Source organism: Tupaia chinensis, unplaced genomic scaffold (assembly GCF_000334495.1).
Source record: "Tupaia chinensis unplaced genomic scaffold, TupChi_1.0 Scaffold000443_1, whole genome shotgun sequence".
In the NCBI taxonomy this organism is placed as follows: Eukaryota; Metazoa; Chordata; class Mammalia; order Scandentia; family Tupaiidae; genus Tupaia; species Tupaia belangeri.
Genome location: NW_006159948.1, coordinates 3,495,163 through 3,516,322, shown reverse-complemented (window position 1 = coordinate 3,516,322; position 21,160 = coordinate 3,495,163). Strand labels below are relative to the sequence as shown.

Below are 21,160 nucleotides of genomic sequence, written 5' to 3'. Positions count from 1 at the left end.
TATTAATCTAAGGCAGTATCTACTTTTCATTTCCAGTCTTTCTGATCCCACTTCCCAGACTGTCAATTTTACTTTTATTTTGTTAAGGTTAATAATATTTACATTCTGTTATATAACTATAATTAAGTCTTCCATTATTTTTCTGTTCTGGAGATTGAAAGCTTGTTAATGGTGTTTATCTTATTATGTCTGTATCAGTATTAGGCATTGAGGTAAGTAGTCTGCTACTAGACCTTTTCCCTACTCTTTCACTGTCAGTCAAATACATTTCAAGTATTGAATTCAGATAATAGTTACTGATAATTGAGCGTACATTATATGCTAGGCATATAATGTGTGTGTGTGTGTGTGTATATATCTATATATTTATATATTTATATATATTGTTTTACTTAATTGTCTGTAACAAAAAGTGTTCCTAATTTGCCAGTTAAAAAGAAAAGAGAAACAGAGAAAAAGGAAATGTCACAGAAATGTAAAATAATTTGCCCTTCTGGTAGAGGAGTAGATTGATTTGTTAAACACTATTTTATACTATCCACCCCTAGTTATCTTTAGAACACCTTGCTTTTACACTTGTAGGATCTGATACAATCTTTTTTTCTTTATTCACAATAGAGCATGCATGCGTGTACCAGAGAGAGAGAGAGAGAGAGAGAGAGGGAGGGCGAGCGAGCGAGAGAAACACTCTCCACAGGGTTGGGTCATGCTCTGATCACCTTTTTTCATTCCTTCATTCAGCCCATCTACTTCTGGGCACTCACCCACATGCCTGGTGAATTTCAGGTTGACCAGCCAGTGATTCAGGCTGTGGTCACCATGTGGGATCTGGCTTCTCTTGAGCAGCACTTTACCACTGAGCCACAGAGCTGGGCTAGATAGTCTGTAAGTGCTTATGTGTGCTCCCTGTAAACAGTTCTTTTCCCCTCATCTCTAGGTCTTGACTGTGGGATCTTAGGGATATGGGAGGTATGAGTACTTAGAAAATAATGTTAAGCATGTCTTGGAGGAGGCTGAGTCAGTTTGGAATTTCAGTCTTTGGGGAAATTTTTCATTCTTTGCTTTCCCCGGTGTCCCCCAAGTCTCTTGTGAGAGAATAATGTTAACTGGCATAGTAAATACTGCACCTCATCTTAAAAAGCTACATTTAATATCATGCTTAGTGGTAAAATACCACATTCTTCTTAAGAGAATAAGGCAAGGACATCCATTCTCACCACTCTCATTATTCAATCATTGTGATAAGGGAAGAAAAAGAATGAGAAATAAAACTGGGGAAGAAGTAAAACTATCTCTTATTTGCAGATAACATGATTGTGTATATACAAAATCTGAGGAAACTTGATTTACTATGAAACAATGACAATTAGAACTAATTAAGTGAATTAAGTAAGGTTGTAGAATTCATAGTTAATATTAAAAAATTTTGTTTACATAGTAGCTACAAAAAAAGGAACCCATGAATTTAAAAACAAGTCAATTTTTAGTAACCACAGAAACATCAAATACTTAGAAGTAAATTTAGCAAAAGACATGTAAGCCCTCTTTACTAAAAACATAATTATAATGAGGAGAGAAATTAAAGAAGACCTGAGTCAATGGAGAGAAATGTCATGTTCATGTACTGGAGGACTCAATGTTGTTTAGATATTGGTTTGCCCTAAATTGAGCTATAGTTTCATTGCAAGCTTAATCAAAATTCTACAGACTGTTCTAAATCAAGAATAAAGAAGTCCCGGGACCAGCAGTTAGCGTAATGGCTGTGTCGCTGGACTCCCATGTAGTTGACCGCGGTTCGAGTCCCAGACCCGGCGGCTTGAACTCACGCCAGGCGCGTGTGCGTGCGTGCCCAAGATCCCAAGAGGAGAACGGAGGAGAAGGAATTGTGGCATGGCCATCCCCCATGGGGGGGTAATTTCTCGCTTTCTGTCTCTCTGTCTCTCTCTGTCGTTCTGGTGAGCACACACGCCCTATAGCAAAAATCTCTCCCAAAAAAAAGAAAAAGAATAAAGAAGTCCAGCAGAATTGAACATATATTTCACAAAAGAAGATACGTACCTGGCCAATAAGGACATTTAATGATGCCCAAAAATATTAGTTGTTAAGAAATGCAAATTAAAACCTCAGTGAGGGAGGCCAACAGATGGCATAATGGTTATGTTGCTGGACTCCCACATTGTTGACTGCAGTTCAAGTCCTGGACCTGGCGGCTTAAAACTCACCCCAGGTGCAAGCGTGCGTGTGCCCAAAGTCCCAAGAGGAGAATGGAGGAGAAGGGATTGGAGCCTGGCCATCCAACCTGGGGAGTGATTTCTCATTTCCTGTCTGTCTCTGGTGAGTGACTGTGCCCTATAGCAAAAATCTCTCTAAAACAACAAAACCTCAGTCAGATATCATTGTACTTTTCATTAGAATAGCTAAGTTTCAAAAGATGGTAGTTCCTGGGAACCAGCAGTTAGCGTAATAGCTGTGTTGCTGGACTTCCACGTAGTTGACCGCGGTTCGCATCCCGGACCCAGTGGCTTAAAACTCACGCCAGGCGCGTGTGCGTGCATGCCCAAGATCCCGAGAGGAGAATGGAGGAGAAGGGATTGTGGCATGACCATCTCCCCTGGGGGGTGATTTCTCACTTTCTGTCTCTCTCTCTGTCTGGTGAGCGCACGCGCCCTATAGCGAAAACCTCTCAAAAAAAAAAAAAATGGTAGTACCAAAAGTTTATGAGAATGTAGAGAAAGTGGAATTGTCATATATTGCTGTTGACAATGTAAAATGATATAATCTCTTTGGAAAACTATTCAGCAATTTCTAAGAAGTTAGATATACCTTACCATATCACTCAGCTCTTCTCTTGGGTATTTATTTACCTCAAAAAAAAAAAAAATCTATGTTTATACAAGTGCTCATTGAAACTTTATTTTCAGTAATCCTCAATCAAGAACAGTCCATCAACAGTTAAATGGATAATGAATCAATGATAGGATATCTACATAATAGTATATTGAATACAAAAAACAAATATATAATGTGTGATTCCATTTATATAAAAATTTTTAAAAGCACACAGTGATGTGTGGTGATATAAAGCAGATCATTGGTTATCCAAAGAACACAGAGACCTTAAAGGAGCATAAAGAATTCTGAAGAGTGATGGAAACTTTTCTATCTTGGTTGTGCATGTACAATTGTCAAAGCTCATTGAACTATATACGTTACGTAGATGCAGTTTTTTCTGTATAAATCAGAATTCATAAAAAAAATAACTGACAAGTATAAGATAGAAAACATAAGTTCAGTAAATAAGCTTTATTGGTATGGACAAGTTCTATTTTCATAGCATAAAGATAACAGTTCTCTTAAGACTGGAGTAACTGCCAGATAGGTTACATAAATAAAAGACTCCATTGTTTCTTAAATTCTTTTTAGTAAGAAAGTGTAACAGTGGAATCTGTTGGTCTTCTTTTGGTTCTGGAGCTTTGATTTCCTAGGTTCCTTCTCTGTTACTTTATTATCATCCAAGCTATTCTAAACTTATGACCTAGAATGAATGAAGTTGAATTTGTTGGGAGGTTAAGAAAATCCTTTCTAACTTCTGAGTAGATGAGTCTATCAACAACGTCTTCGAATTTCTTTAACAGTTTACACTCATCCCATGTAAGCTTAACCTTAGTTTTATAATTTTAAATATGGCTTAAATCAATAAATATAATAAAGGATTCATGACATAACTATATAATTTTCAATATTAGGAAAAGTAAATGGAAAAAAGCCCAACTTTCCCTGTATGAGGCCTCACATAATGTTGAAATAATCATTACCTACAAAAATTGTAGTGACTTTTCATTTTAAAAACACTTGTGTCTGTAGATTTACATATAGTTTTAATATAAATTAGCAGGTCATTTTTCTCATTTAAAATGATAAAATTCTTTAAGAAACAACGTCATCTCTTTTTTGTTTTTAAGAGCTTTTTCCTATAGGACCCATGCACTTTCTGGAGAGACAGATAGACAGTGAGAAATCACCTCCCAGGGGAGATGTCCATGCCATAGTCTCTTCTCCTTCTCTCTCCTCTTGGGATTTTGGGCATGCATGCACATGTGCCCGGCGTGAGTTTCAAGCCACCAGGCCTAGGACTCAAACCATGGTTGACCATGTGGGAGTCCAGTGATATAACCATTATGTCATCTGCTGGCCTCAACAATGTTTTTGTTGCTATTAAGTACCCCTGCCATTTAGTTCATATTTTTTGTTTTCTGTTTTCATTCAGCCTTTCAAAAATGTATGCTTCTATGCTTTTTCATCTAAAAATATATATCCAACCTTATGGGTTTTTTTGGAGAGGTTTTTGCTATAGGGGGCGTCCCCTCGCCAGCCAGCCAGAGAGAGACAGAGAGACAGATAGCGAGAAATCCCCCCCCAGGGGGGGATGACCATGCCACATCCCTTCTCCTCCATTCTCCTCTTGGGATCTTGGGCATGCACGCACACGCGCCTGGTGTGAGTTTTAAGCCACCGGGTCCGGGACGTGAACCGCTGTCGACTACATAGGAGTCCAGCAACGTAGCCATTACGCTAATTGTTGGTCCCCCAACCTTATGTTTTATCCATTCATACTTAAGGTTTTTCTTAAGACCAAGATAAATAATTTTAGAAAATGGGATAATCAGATACATAAGTTTAACAGTTGCGATATTTAATCCTGCAAAAGGTTAAGAAAATCACAGGTGCTGGTTACTGAGTTGCTCTTTCTGGCTCTTCCTGGTAAGTGAATCAGGTCTTAGGAAGTGGAGACGATTGAGGTCTTACACTACTGTTCTGATTTGAATTCCCCAAATTTTTTTGTGTTAGGGTTTCATCAAAATTGGGAGTAGTAAAAAAAAGTCATTCCTTTAAAAAAGATTATTTCTTATCATCATCTCCACCTTAAATTTAAAAATAATTATTTTTATAGATGCCCTCAAAGAAAAGTCAAAGGACTAAATGTGTATACATGATACTGTTGGGTCTCTGCCATCCACTTGAAAAATTGAAGATAAGGTTCACCTAATTGCAGAACACTCCCCCTCTGGATATCTTGTGTATATTGTAACAGAAACTATCTTGGAATTTCTGTAGCCTAAAAAGGAGCCAAGAACAATGTGGTGAGAAGAATTTGCCTGTCTTCTGTACTATTGAAAGGTTAGCCCTGAAATAGAGTGAGGTGAAAGTGTGTAATTAACAAGGTGCTGAAAGTTGTGTTAGGCCAGAGCAACTGGGAAAGGTAGGGAAAGGTAGAAATTCCATATGACCACTAGAAAGAAGAGAAAGTTAGGTTCTAAAGAATCAACCAGGCAGCAGATTCAAGGTATTCTTTTTATTAAAGGCCATGCTTGCCATTTCTGCTGTCCACTGGTTATTACCTGTGGTCAACTATACATATATACAGACATACACACACACACTCACACCTCTGACTAATAGAATTACTTTAAAAATAATTGTTCTCATTCATTAAATATGTGGTTAAATGACTTTCTACAAGTATATACCTTTCAGAATGTCTACATCCTTGTATAAATTGATTGTGGTCTTTGTTGTCTTTGCCCCAAGACATCATTCTCATTTTTAATATATGTAGCTTATGTACTCAAAAATAGGGTCTGGTGTTTTTTTGGGGGGGAGAAAGGTTTTTCACTATAGGGCGTGTGCGCTCACCAGACAGACAGAGGGACAGAGAGACAGAAAGCGAGAAATCACCCCCCAGGGGGGATGGTCACGCCGCAATCCCTTCTCCTCCATTCTCTCGGGATCTTGGGCACGCACGCACACGCGCCTGGCGTGAATTTTAAGCCACCGGGTCTGGGACATGAACCACGGTCGACTACGTGGGAGTCCAGCAACATAGCCATTATGCTAACTGCTGGTTCCCGGGACTGTTTTTTATTTGCATTTTCATGGCACCTAGAGCATTAAGGGACATAGGTAAACACTGGTAGAAAGAACCTTTGTTATTGCTCAGTAGATTTTTTTTTGGGGGGGGGGGTAGGTTTTTGCTATAGGGCGCATGGGCTCGCCAGAGAGAGAGAGCAGATAGCGAGAAATCACCCCACATGGGGGGATGACCACGCCACAATCCCTTCTCCGCATTTTCCTCTTGGGATCTTGGGCACACATGTGCCTTGCATGAATTTAAGCAACCGGGTCTGGGACTTGAACTGCATTTAACTACATGGGAGTCCTGTGACATAGCCATTACACCAAGTGCTGGTCCCGTTCCTGTCTTTGTTTTTAGTTTTTTTAATTCTTCCATGAGAGAGATAGAGACAGAGAGACAGACAGATAAGTATTCCCAGCTGGTTCCTCACACTGCAGGCTACCCCCAGCCTAGATCACAGGCATGCACACATACCCTGTGTGCACAGGGAGTCTCCAGGGCAGGCATTCAGGATCTTCCCATGTTAGTCCATCCTTGCAAAACATGTTACTGTACCACCATCTGGACCTGGAAGCCTTTTTCTCTTGTTTGGGGGGAGAGGGTTTTGCTTTAGAGCGCATGCGCTCGCCAGACAGAGAGAGACAGACAGAAAACGAGAAATCACCCCCCAGGGGAGATGGCCACGCCACAATCCCTTCATTCTCCTCTCGGGATCTTGGGCACGCACGCACACGCGCCCGGCGTGAGTTTTAAGCCACTGGGTCCAGGACGCGAACCGTGGTTGACTATGTGGGAGTCCAGCACCATAGCCATTAGGCTAACTGCCGGTCCCAGCCTTTTTCTTTTAAACAAATCCTTGGTGTTATATTATTGTACCTTATACATTGAATGTTAAAATACAGTATAGTCCTATGAGGCTTGAGGTAAATAAAACTAGCTTTTTTGTACACATGGACCATTATCCTCATACAAAGTTACCTTCTAAATTTCTGTTGTATTGGGTCCTCAGAAAAGTCATGATGCATTTTTGCAGAGAAAAACATAGAAAAAGACATCATGGTTTTTCCGACGACCTAACATTAAACACTGTACCTCATTCTATGATCAGATGTTTACCTTAGATCCCCCCTCCCCCGCTAAACTACTTTAAAGTTATTAAACAGTTGTAAGGCCATAGCATCTTATTTTCTGTACTATTATGAAATCAAAAACACCAAGTGGTAATTTATATTAAAGCTTAAATTGTATATATTAAGCAGAGAGTAGAAGTTATTTCCAAATTGAACAGGAAGTTTTAAAATGCCTGTTCATCCTTTATCAACATTAGTGAATGATTCAGCAATTTGCTAAGGTCAGCAAACCTTTATTTTGAAATATAGCAACAATGTATATTTCTAAGAATATAGAACAATTTAGGTGTAACGTAGTAATCTAAATTTAGTGTTAGTAAATGGAATTTTTGATCTAGAAGACAGGAGTGTCATATTTTATTTTTTATGTTTGAAAAAATATTAGAACTTGCCTGATAGATGTTAGAAGGACATGACCATTTTTATTTGGCATAGTCATTACATAATAAAGTTATTGGGTAAAAATGGATTACAGACCACTTACAGTATTTTGAGAATTAGGAAAATTGATTTTCATCACATTTTCCATAGTGCCTATCCCAATGAAAGCCAAGGTTGAGGTGTCCTTATTCCTATAAGCCAGTAGTATTGACTATATTTATAATTGCCAGTGCTCTTGTCTTGCAGATACGTTTCTCAGTACCAGAGTGATGAGCTGGAGCCCCCTTTTTGTCCTTCATGGCTCTGTAAATGGCATCCAAGAACTTTTCTCTGATTGCTTGGCCTAATGGAATTATTTCCATATACATTGGAATAGCTGACAGGGCTATTTGGAAGCTCTAGACATCCTAGATTCTGGGTTTGTTTTGAAAATGTCAACTCATTCATTTAGTAGTGGTCTAATCTATTGTATTGCTAGTAAAGAAATACCTGAGTCTGGGTAATCTATTAAAAAAAAAAGAGGCTCAGATTTGGAGGTCAAAGTTCCAGGGGTTACATGTGGGGAGGGCCTTCTTCCTGATGAGTAACATGAGGGTATCATGTGGTGAGACAGCAAGAGCATGCATGTCTGTGTCTTTCCCTGTCTCCTTATAAACCTAGGAGTATCCATCCACTCATGGGGGCTTATTTTGATGTCTACTCACCTCCCGAAGGCCCCACCTCTTAATCCCATAGCAGGATTAAATTTCCCCCATTTTAATACTGTTACAGTGGCTCACTGAATTTTAATATGTGAAATCTTGGGGGATCCATTTAAACCATAGCAAGCAGCATGTCCTTGTCTTGGATTGGGTACTCTGTTACTTGCTTGTGTTATGGCAGAGAACAGGTAAGGCAAGGTTGTGACATTTAAGCTGAGACCTAAAAGGTGAAGAGTTGGCTAGCTGAAGAGTAGAAGTCCTGGTTATATACAAAGCTCCTGCAATTAGTAAAAGCTTAGTGCATGTGGGGCGAGAAGGAAAGGATGGTGAAGAGAATAGCAAGAGAGGGAGATAGTGGCTTGAGATGAGGTTGGATTAATGAATGAAAAATTCATCTACATAGGTTTTGAGTACTTGGTAAAGATTTTGAAGTGATCATAAGAAATGTGGAAAACACCAGGGGTTTTCAGCAAGGGAGAAATCAATTTGATATAGAAAGAATAAATTGGAGGATATCAATAGAGACTACAATTTATTCTTGTTATATAAGAAAAAATGCTCTTCCCACTACCACGATCAGGCTCCCTAATTCTGTTGAAAACAAGCCTTTAATGTCTTCTCTTGATCCCATACCATCCTTGCTTCTCTGGGATCTAACGCCTTCTCTGAACACCTTCTCTTATAAATGAGATATAAGACTTTCGTTAAATATTATAAACAATAGTAGCTGCTAATATTTACTCTTTGCTTGCTCTGGACCAGCTCTATGCTGAAACCTTAAACTCTTTTCTCATGTGAACTTTACAGTATTCCAGTAAGGTGGTGTTATTCCTGTTTTATAGATGAGGGAACCGAGACACACTAGGATAAGCAACTTGGCCAAAGTTATATAGGTATTAAGTGGCAGAGCTAGGATTTGAACTCAGGATAAGATTCTAATCCCTGACTGGTAACCATTGGGCCTATGTATTTTTCGGTATATGTTGTGCTGGTCCATTAGTGAGTATTGAAATTGAATGGATTACAATTGGATTTTTTTTTTTATAAATAGTACAAGAATAGAATATATAGTACTTTGCATACTATAAGGATAAAATACTGATATGCGAAACACTCACTTTTTATTTTATAAAACTATTTTTGTGTATGAGCTTGTGAATCATTGCCAAAGGATAAACAGTGTTTATCCAGACAGGAGCCATTGATGGTTTGGATTAGAAAGTGATAAGGCAGATGGGGAAAAGCTACCTCATTGTCGACAGACAGGGGCAGAGGGACTCGGAGTAGGTCGGCCACATGGACCTGACTGAAGGAGGCTTCAAGAGTGAGCCCCAGTTTTCTGATGTGAGCACTGTCAGTCATGGTGTGTGGTGTGCTTGCTCTCCTCTAGAGACCACCTCTTCTTAGGGGTGTACCCTGGGTGGCTCTTTGTCTTAACTGCCTGATTTGCTGTCTTCTTTTAGATGTAGCTGATAGGATTTGGGGTTGTCCTCTTACCCAAGGGCAGCAAATCTGTAAGTTGAATGAGAACCCATGAGGTGATGTGTTTCTGAAAACTGCTTAACCAGGTGTTGATCCCAGAGCAAATTCTTTCAAATTTGAGGTGAGTGGTGAGCGATCTGGTGGCAAGATGAGAACCAGTGGGCCACAAATGCACAAAAGTGGGCTGACAGTAGCTCTAGCGTGAAGGTGTGGGAATTTTTTTTTTTTTTCCGTAGTCATCTTGAGACCCAGGGAATCTTTAATGGAATAGTTAAAAATACTTGCTTTATATGAATTCCCCTTCTCAGTCTTGTTGATGTTTTGATATTGTCCAACATACTTCTCAGTGAACCTGTTTTCTCCTTTGTAAAATTGGGATGGAAGAACAAAATCTATGTCATGAGGTTTGCGTGGGGAGTAAATGAGATAAACTGTGTCCAAAACTTAGCTCAATGCCTGGTGCAGAAATAAATCATAATAGGTATTTGCTATTAGTAGTTTTTAGGACAGTCTGAATAGACTTAAGCATGTTTATGAATAGAAACCATGGGAAAGAACCAGTCAGGTAGAGATTGGCTATATGGGGGTCTTCAAAATGTTCGTGGAAAATTTGTATTATGGAAAAATTATACATGGAATTCAAATTTTTTTTTGTGCCCAAATAAATTTGTACTTTAATTTCATTTTTCCACAAACTTTCTGAATCCCCCTTGTATATGAGAGAAGGTATAATAAGATCCTAGAAAAGCAAAAGGATGGGATCAAGAGAAGACATTTAGTTTGTTTTCAACAGATTAGGGATCCTGCTAGTGATAGTGGGAGGAGCATTTTCCCCAACCCAAGATCCCAGTTTTGGTGTTCTACTGGAAGAGAACTGATGGAGGAGAAAGGCAGCAAGTTGTTAAACTATTTTGGAGAGCAGGAGATGGGTATCTAAAAGGATTGGTAAACAGTGCAGAGATCCTAGGACTACACACCTAAGTTTACAGTATCACCAGTCTGTCTGTGCTTTAATATATTTTTTCCTGCCTGTTCTGTGTTCAGCAGAATGATGAGATTCAAAGTAAAATTTGTTTTAAGGGTTTGAAAGCCAGATACCAGGAAAGAATAAGGAGGCTGGGACCTGGGTACAGTGATGTAGGAAGACAGTGATCAGCCATTGAGTTCACCTTGGCCGAGGAGTATACTCCTGGAAGGAGGCCAGTCTGGAGGAAAATGAAAGCAGTGGTTTGTGTGCTACCAGCCAGAAGGGACACGTCATTTCTTTGATGATAGTTCTCTGTTTTACTCCTAATGCTAATTCCTTGTGCTGACAACTGAAATATTAAAAGCAGTTGCTAAAGGGAATTTACTTTTTTGTACAGATATAACTCAAAAGTCGATTCAGTTCTAGTATTTTATTTTGAAGTGTCCAGTGATTGTGTATGGTATGCTGAATCAGTAAATGACAGGCTGTGAGCCTTAACCTTAGGTAAAAGTTTAACCTCATAACGAACGATCTTGTTTTCACTGACCACTTCTGAGGAGCTTAACATTTCAGCTCTATTGAGGGCTTGGAAAATAAAGTAAGTAAAAGAGAATTTATAAATGAATTTCATGTGTTTACAACTAAAATAACCTGTCATTGAGGTATAGTTCACCCATATTCTATCTTGTCTGTCTGAGCTTTAATATTCCTTATTTCTTCTCTCTTGTTTGGAGTGTTGCAACTTAGATAAGAGTTATTAACACTTGCCCACTGACCATTTGAGGGCCTCTCATGTTTCAGGCAGTGGGTAAGGTAACAGAGAACAGAAGTGAGGGTCACCAGGACAACATCTCAGGGAACTTCACTGATTGCCACAGCCCCTGACAGTGCTCACCATAGGCTGGCAGGAGGCCAAGAAAAGACACTATAGCTTCCATTAACCTCTTACTTTGAACTCTGTGTACTTTAGAATATACCAGGATGGTAGTACATGTATGAAATGTAGATCTATATAGAGAGATTTAGGGTACTCTTTTTATGTATTTATTTATTTATTTATTTTACCTGTAGTACATATAGTTTTAAAAAAAAAGTTTGGAGACTACTGCATGTCAGTATTTTAAAAAAATGAACATTTCTCATATCTTTGTTTTATGTTTTAACATTGTGAGAAAATCAAGAGCTTCTGTGTCTGATAAAGCATGCTCTTAATAAGAAAATAGTTTTACTTGATGCTTACCTTTTAGTGTAAAGTGAGACTTTCTTTAAAAAAAGTCTCATTCCTATAAGATCTGACATGACAAATCAGAGTCATTTTCTTTGTGTTAGAAGAACTTTACCTTTTGCAGAATTGTCCCTTGTTATGAAGCACTAAACCGTCCTAACATCAGTCAGAAGAAGGGAAATGGCGCGGGGGCAGGGGGGCACATGGAGGATGTTGAAAAGCCATTCTCCTGAACTACTGTTCAACCTTATCCAAGAGAGTGATCTTTGGTGACCTCCCTTCCTACCACATACACATACTCATTAACTGTCTTAAAGCAGCAGTGTTAGGATGCCACCCAGAAATGTTCGAGGCCCATCTATTTGCTCATAGTAGGTATTTTCTCAGTGTGAAATGTCTCACTTTCAGAGAGCCATGAGTTCTTTGATTCAAAATGTTTTCTCCCTCCTGTATTCCTAGAGTCTTTTTCCTAAAATTAGAACAGTTATTGTCAAGAGCCAGTTTTTTTGGGGAGAGATATGGGGGGGAGGGGGGAAAGAGGAGAGAAGCAGCCCCATAATGCAGTGATTAAGTGTGGTGCATTGAGAGCCAGATCCAAAAAGCATACCTGGTATGTATGCATGTGTTCCCAAAATCCCGACGGGATGGAAAAATGGAGGAAAAATGATTGTGGCATGACCACACCCCTTTTAGGGATTCTCTCTCTCTCTCTCTCTCTGGTTAGCACACACACCCTTTGGCAACAGAAAAAAAAATGGAACCTATTTTTTAAAAAATGTTTTATTATAGAGAGTGTACTTCCAGCAGGTTCCCCATGCTGCCATTCACTGCCAGCTTCAGCCAGCCAGGAAAACAGACATGTGTATATAGGCATGTGTAGAGAGACCTTGGGAGGTAAACCCCATAACCTTCTACCACATGGCTTCAGCATTGCAAGTGCTATGCTACTTTACCACCATGGCTAACCTCAAAGATCCTTAAATGAGGGTTATCAAATCAGTATTTCTAGGTTGTTCCTCCAGAAGCTTTTATTTCCATTTTTGTTTCAGTGATGAATATGTATTTTAATTTATATTTGACATTGTCATTTTTAAAAAGATTTTTAAAGAAGATGTTATTTAAGGGAAATCTTGCATGTATCTTTACAGGTTGATGACAGTTAGAAGAATGCTTTCCACTGAACTTCCCGACATAATTTGTTACGCAGAATGTCTCTGAGTGAGAACTCGGTTTTTGCCTATGAATCCTCTGTGCATAGCACCAACGTCTTACTCAGCCTGAATGACCAGCGGAAGAAAGATGTGCTGTGCGACGTCACCGTCTTAGTGGAGGGCCAGCGATTCCGTGCCCACCGGTCTGTGTTGGCAGCATGCAGCAGTTACTTCCACTCAAGAATTGTAGGCCAGGCAGATGCAGAGCTTAACATCACTCTACCAGAAGAGGTGAGAAGGTCCATGTTCCTGCTGTCTGATTGTCAATTAATTTTACTTTTAAGTTCCTTATGGTTTATAAAGTTCAAAATAAGGCATAGTTTCCTTGTTAGGTGGCTGAGAAACATTTTCCAAGTTCTGCTACAACCCATTTCTTTAGCTTTTTCTTACAGAAATTATAATATTTACATATAAAATCATTAATTTGGGATGCTGTTTAACAGTATTTATTGAACAATTGGATAACTTGACCTACTGTTATGTTCTTTTTGCTAAAATGATCTTATTGGGCATACCCAGTGGATTATAGACATGCATGACATTTGGAGAGGCTATGCTTTGTGACAGTCTCTCCCGATGGACTTTTTTCCTGTGATTGGCAACTATGACTAGGTTTGGGGTTCTATAAATAGTCGATTTTCCTAAGATATCCTCCATGAAAAGTGAGTGCTCTTTTAGTGTTCCTCTCTCTTGCTTCTTTCTGGAGACTATCTTTGTAGATTGGTAGAAAGAAGAAATAATTTGATCTTGCTTTTTTATACATCTTTTTCCTTAGGTTTTTTGTGGAGCTCAAGCTTCATAAATGTTTGAGTCTTTGATCATACTACCATCAAGAGACCTCTTCTTTAGGTGGGGAAGTGCTGATTACACTGTCTCTTATTAGGACAGCTTGCATTATCCAGTTAATAATTACTACTAGCAGACTGTGTGGCATTGGGACACAATGGGAAGTGGTTAAGAGGAATATGGAGAATGTAGAACTTCTTTGTGTATCACAGATTTATGGGAGATATTCCTGGTTGAATAGAGTTGGCTAAATGGCAGACTAAGTGTGCAGTTTAGCTTGTTGCTGACCAATCATATTTCTATTGAAATGTAGCTACAGTTTTAGAAATAGATTCTCTCTCAGGTCTATGGTGTGGTCAGAGTGAATGGTGTAATACCAACAAAATGACAATAAAAGGCCAACTATAGACTAGCCGTTGTTTTAAAAAAGGAACAGCATGTATCATAATAGAGATATACTTGCTATGGCTATTATTTTCTCAGTGCCTTTTGAGATTTTCAAAGTAGAGCAGACTTTGATTCATGGGTTTAGGAGGAAGAATACTTCTTGCATGCATGCATGCATAAGTTCATTCATTCCTTCATTCTATTAGGTTGTCAGGAAAGTCATGACATGTTTTTCTATGCAAAAATGTGTCATTACTTTCCTGACAACCTAATTATTTGTTGAAGTGTAAGTTACACGTTTTAAGTATTTGAAGTGCTTCATCATAATGACACTGAAAATATAATTGTATAACTCACTACCTTAATGGCCTTATTGGTTATTTTCACTTAACATTAATTAAAATTTTTATTGAGGTAACTGTAACTTCATATGCAGTTGTAAGAGGTAACACAGAGTTCCCCTTTACACTTTGCTCAGTGGTCCCCTATTAATAACATTGTACAAAATTGTAGTATTGCAACCAGCATATTGAGGTTGATAACAATCTACCCATGGTATTCAGATTGCTCCAGTTTTACTTGTACTAATTGTGTGTGTGCATGTTTTCTGTATGGTTTTATCCCCTGTGAAGGTCCATTATCTACTAGCACAGTTAAGATACTAAACACCCAAGGACCCTTTATCTTTCCCTTTTAAACCACACGCATCTCTTTCCCACCCTCATCCTCTCATTCTCTTACCTCCTCCTCCTATTCCTAACCGCTGGGAACCACTAATCTGTCTTCCTTTTCTAAAGTTTTGCCATTTCAAGAATGTTATATAACAATTTTATATAAATGTTATATAAATGGTGAAGTAAATTAGCAAAGGGACATGAATCATACATATGTGACCTTTGGGGACTTTTTTTTTTTTTAAAAAAAAACACTTAGCATAATTCCCTTTTGATTATCCATATTGTGTTTATCAATATTGGTTGGTTTTTATTGCTGAGTAATATTCCATAGTATGGATGTATTAGGCATTTGTTGTTGTTGTTTTAGCTTTTTACCTGTTGAAATTGGGCTAATTCTAGTTTTTTGACTGTTACAAATGAAGTTGCTATGAACATATGTGCACAGGTTTTGTTTGAATATACATTTTCACTTCTTTGGGATATAAGACCAGGACTATAATTGCCAGATAGTATGGTAGTTGTGTGTTAGGTTTTATAATAAACTGCCAAATTGTGTTTCAAAGTGGCTGTACCATTTTATATTCTCACGAGCATTGTGTGAGCGAGCCAGCTTCTCTGTATTCTTCCAACATCTGGTGGTGTCACTGATTTTTATTTTAGCCACATAGAAGTCAGATACTTACAGTTTTGCTTTTTTTTTTCCTTTAGATTTTTGTGTGTGGTCATTAGAAAGAGAGAGAGTTTGGAAAGTGAGAAATCACCCCCTTGGAGGGATGGTCACACCACAGTCCCTTCACCTCCATTATCCTCCCAGGATTTTGAGCACACACCAGCATGATTTTCAAGCTACTGGGTGCAGGACTCAAACCATGATCGGTCATATGGGAGCTCAGAGCCTTAACCACCATGCCACCTGCTGGCTTCAGTTTTGCATGTTTTTAAGAAGATCAGAATTGTTAATATCATGATTATTGTAATAGGAACTCAGTGTTTTAAGATTAATTTTAACCCAGGATGAGCCATTTCAGCAGGTTCTGTTCTTTTCTTTACAGGACAGGTTTAATATAAATGCGAACTTTCCTACTTAAAGGTTTTATTAGCTAGAGTCCATGAATCTTTGCGTAAACAGTACCAAGACATAAATTTTAGACCTTAAATTAGAGTACTTTTTAAAATCTAAATCTTTAAAAATTTTATTAGAATTGTTTGGCATAAGATAAAAATAGTTACTATTTTATGTGCATTTACTATAGGTCAGGACTTCGTTATAAGTGCTTTACATATGTTGTTTCTTATCCTTAAACCTTTCACATTCATAGTTTAAGTACAGTAGTTAAAGTTGTTGGGAACATAGTGGCTGTGAGGAGCTGGGCTAAGCAACAGATACCTGTTACTTCACTGTGTGGGGGCAAGTGGTGTCCTTCCTTCGTTATTTCATAGATTGTTTATTTCTGCTAATATGGGAAAGTTATGTAATGTCTTCAGTTTTTACCTCATGTTAGTAAACCATAGGTCATGTGCAATTAAGAGTGGAATCTATAAAGTGAAGGGTGTGATCTTGACGAAGAGGGTGTGACAAGCCTGCCTTTCCAGACTTCCTTAGTTGTGCATTTCCTAGGAGAGTTTTTCTTACCAAATTTTATTTTATAATTATCACAAATAAATTACACATTTCTATTCCCTTTCTACTTCTCTTGTTTTTAATCTGTTGGACAGCTTTCAAATGGTGTGTTTGTTTTTATTTTGTATATCGACAGGTAACAGTTAAAGGATTTGAACCTTTAATTCAGTTTGCCTATACTGCCAAACTGATTTTAAGTAAAGACAATGTGGATGAAGTGTGCAAGTGTGTGGAATTTTTAAGTGTACATAATATTGAGGAATCCTGCTTTCAGTTTCTCAAATTTAAGTTTTTGGACTCCACTGCAGACCAGCAAGAATGCCCAAGAAAAAAATGTTTTCCTCCACACTGTCAGAAAACAGACCTTAAATTTTCACTTTTGGACCAGCGGGATCTAGAAATTGATGAAGTAGACTTTCTGGAAAATAAAAATGTTCAGACTCCTCAATGTAAACTCCGCAGGTATCAAGGCAATTCAAAAATATCACCACCTCTACAAGACAGTGCCAGTCAGACATGTGAATCCATGTGCTTAGAAAAAGATGCTGCCCTGGCTTTGCCATCTTTATGCCCCAAATACAGAAAATTCCAAAAAGCTTTTGGAACTGACAGAATCCGCTCTGTGGAGTCTAGTGTCAAAGATGTCCATGCTTCTGTTCAGCCAAATGAGACCTCTGAAAATGAATGTCTAGGAGGAGCACAAGACTGTGCAGATTTGCAGGTGATTTTAAAATGTGAAGAAAGTAAATTAGCGATGGAACATGAAGAAACAAAGAAGAAAGATCTTGCTTCTCAGTGCCCAACTGAAAAATCAGAAATGACTCCTTTCCCCCACAATTCTTCTGCAGACCCTCATGGACTCTATTCTCTTTCTCTTTTACACACATATGACCAATATGGTGACTTGAATTTTGCTAGTATGCAAAACACAACAGTGTTAACAGAAAAGCCCTTGTCAGGTACAGATGTTCAAGAAGAGAAAACATTTGGTGAAGGTCAAGATTTACATTTGAAATCTGACTCAGGCCCCAAGGAAGACAGTAGCCTTGCATCTAGTGATCGGAGTAGTGTGGAAAGAGAAGTGGCAGAACACCTAGCAAAAGGCTTCTGGAGTGACATTTGCAGCACAGACTCTCCTTGCCAGGTTCAGTTATCACCCGCCATGGCCAAAGATGGCTCAGAACAGACCTACTCACAGAAACGGTCTGAGTGTCCCTGGTTAGGTATCAGGATCAGCGAGAGCCCAGAACCAGGTCAAAGAACTTTTACAACATTAAGTTCTGTCAACTGCCCTTTTATAAGTACTCTGAGTACCGAAGGCTGTTCCAGCAGTTTGGAAATTGGAAACGACGATTATGCTTCAGAACCCCAGCAGGAACCTTGTCCATATGCTTGTGTGATTAGCTTGGGCGACGACTCTGAGACAGACACAGAAGGAGACAGTGAATCCTGTTCAGCAAGGGAACAGGAATGTGAGGTGAGCAGGAGTGTGTTCCTGATTCATTGTTAACAACCACTAATTGGGATTTATGCTGGGTCAACTCATGTTGCATCACTAAGGATATGAGCAGGCTCAGGGAGGGAGGAGGACACTTGATACATAGTAATTATAGGATGAGATGGAGTTTGAAGAACTTTGATCATTATTTCAAGTAGGTCTGTTCATATTAACTAGGGAGTAGATTCATGCATTGGCTGCTTAAATCAAATGCCATGTCCCAAGAAGAAGAAGAAGAATGTTTTTAGGATCATTATGTAACTTCTGGAAAAGTGCAACAAATGTTCAATCTTGTTCTTTGCCACAAAGATTTCTAGACCTGAGATTAGTCACTTAACAATGGTTTAGCAGTGACTAGTTGTAGGAATATGGCTTCTAATGTAAAGCTCTCTTGGATCTAATTTTGTATGCCCATTGATTTTCTTATTTCCTCTTATTATTTCAGTTATTAGTTTAATAACTGTCTTTAATAATTTTGCAAGAGTTACACATAGCTAGTGTCATATCGATCATACCAATCTTGGTCTGTGTACTCTGTGTACAAAAGTTTGTATTTTAAAGCTGCTTTTTGTAAAATATAAATCTGGTTAATTCTGTTTTTAAAATATCCTTTCTTTTTAATATTATTTTAGTTTTAAAAGTTGGATTTTCTCTTTATAGTTGCAACTTGCATTTATTTTTCAAGTTACTTTTCTATTTAACTTAGTACATTTTCCCTCATTTCTTATACTTTATTTTTTGGTTATGGTAAAAACATTATGTGTACTCTTAAAACAGTTTTTCCCCCAAAGCTTATCAGTTTCTTATATGATCGAAAGAAACAGAGAGAAACAGAGGAATAGGCACAGGGTCCCCACACTGTGATCCACCACCAGCCTCAGCTTGCCTCAGATCATGGGCATACGTGCACCTGGCATGTTCGCAGTGATCTCCAGATGCAAACCTGGGACCTTCCTATGAGGCTCAGCCTTGCAAAGTGTTATGTTACTGCTATGCCACTGTCTGCCTTTCTCCTTGTAAAAAAATTTTAAGTGTACAACCCAATATTTTCAACTATAGGCTCAATGTTGTACCACAGATCTCTAGAACTTGTATAACTGAAATTTTACCTATTGAACAGCAACTCCCCCTTTTCCCCTCCCTCTAGCCCTTCTCCACCATTCTACTGTTTTTATGAGTTTGACTTTTTTTAGGTAACTGAGGCCATATAGGATTTGTTCTTCTGTGCCTGGCTTGCTTTCCCTTTGTGTATCTTCTTAAGTTCATCCATGTTGTAGCAAGTGGCAGTTTCCTTCTTTTTATAAAGCGGAATAGTATTTCACATTCCATTTATCCATTCATCAGTACAAGGGCATTTAGGTTGTTTTTATATATTGGCTATTGTGAATAGTTCTGCAGTGAACACAGGACACAGAAATCTTTTCAAGAATCAGATTTTAGTTCTTTTGGGTAAATACCCAGGAGTGAGATTACTGGATCCTCTGGTGGTTAATTTGTTAATGTTCTGAGAAGCTGCCATACTGCTTTCTGCAGCAGTGCACCATTTTTCCAAGAGATTATAAGGATTCCAGTTTCTCTTTCTATTCTTTAGCATTTTCTTTGATTGCGTAGCTGTTAGGTAGCACAGGTGTGAAAGAAGGTTTTTTTCCCTTGGCTACTAGAATGAAGTGGATTAATGGTTTTACGAAGTAGCATGTATGCATGGCTTATAGCTGACATTTATAGATGTAGTATTTGGAATTACTATGAAAAAAATGTTAGAAATAAAATTTTTTAAATTTAAAACGTTTTTTGTAACTAATTTCTATAAGCCTTTTAAGGCAAGCTAAGTAGGTTGCCAGACTTAACTGGTCAGTGTCCAGTTTGCAATTTTGATAACACAATTAGATTCCCGTAGTTCTGTTATTTAAAAGTTTTTAAAAGCTTTTCTCCAAGTTTATGTTTAAAATGACTTTAAAATATTCATAAGGTTTTTCTAACCTTTTCTACATTGACAATCAGAATGTGTAGCTTTTAAAATGAGTTATGTGAAGTCATTATTTTCTTGACAGAAACATACATTTCCTGAAGTGCTGTAGGAATCACTGGCATTATTATGTCAATATTAAATCACTGCTTCATAGTAATACTAAAAAAAAAAAAACAGATTTTATTTTGACTTGCAAAAAAATTTTCAAGTTTTTTAAAATCAATTAAAAAAAAACATTATAAAGATGTCTGTAGGAGGGCCAGCTGGGGACATAGTGGTTAAGACTACTGGATCCCACATGGCTGGCTGCGCAGTTCATCCAGACCCACTTGAGAAATACACCAGGAACATGTATTTACATGTTCAAAAAAAGAGAATGGAAGACAAGGGATTATGGTGCGATGTTCCCCACAGGGGCCTGCTTTCTCACTCTCTTTCTTTCTTCATTGAGCTCTACAGCAGGAAAAAAAAAATAAAGAGGTCTGTGGGATATTAGTATGTAGTATTTATGTCTTTCCATTTTAAATACATTAATGTTTATCATAATATATTTGATTGCTGAAAAATACCTGCTTCCAAATTTGTCCTCTAAAATAGATTAGATATATCAGTTAAACTAAGTTTTTTTAATCATAATGGGTTATATAGAAATTGCGAATAGAGATTCAGTTTTTTAAAAATCTAAATGATATTCTCTAAAAAAACCTAGAATTATATCTTCATCTTCTTAGATTTAAGTATAATTACAAAATTCAGCAAGGATTACTGATATTTTGTATTCTAGGTAAAACTGCCATTTAATGCACAACGAATTATTTCACTCTCTCGAAATGATTTTCAATCCTTGTTGAAAATGCACAAGCTGACTCCAGAACAGCTGGATTGTATTCATGATATTCGAAGAAGAAGTAAAAACAGAATTGCTGCACAGCGCTGTCGCAAGAGGAAACTTGACTGTATACAGAATCTTGAATCAGAAATTGAAAAACTGGTAAGTGTTCCAGTTTCTTGTTATTACAGTCAGCTTTTCATATCTGGGTTTTTTATCTGTGGATTCCACATTTGAGGGTTTTTTTTTTTTTTTTTTGAGCGTTTTTTTGCTGTAGGGTGTGTGCGTTCTCCAGAAAGACGCAGACAGACAGAAAGCAAGAAATCACCCGCCAGGGGGAGTGGCCACACCACAATCCCTTCTCCTCCATTCTCTTCTCGGG

The 21,160-nt window shown here is 38.0% G+C and overlaps 1 protein-coding gene across 2 annotated transcripts in view; it reads left to right on the top strand.

Annotated features, from left to right (window-relative positions):
• The window catches only part of BACH1 (BTB domain and CNC homolog 1), a 50,778-nt gene that overhangs the window by 11,616 nt on the left and 18,002 nt on the right, over positions 1–21,160 (top strand). For both annotated transcript variants that reach the window (XM_006155280.3, XM_027774500.1), the window contains exons 2-4: positions 12,949–13,242; positions 16,619–17,959; positions 20,734–20,940. In XM_006155280.3, the coding sequence (XP_006155342.1) occupies positions 13,009–13,242; positions 16,619–17,959; positions 20,734–20,940 (1,782 nt within the window). In that variant the 5' untranslated portion in view covers positions 12,949–13,008. The remainder of the gene's footprint in view (positions 1–12,948; positions 13,243–16,618; positions 17,960–20,733; positions 20,941–21,160) is intronic.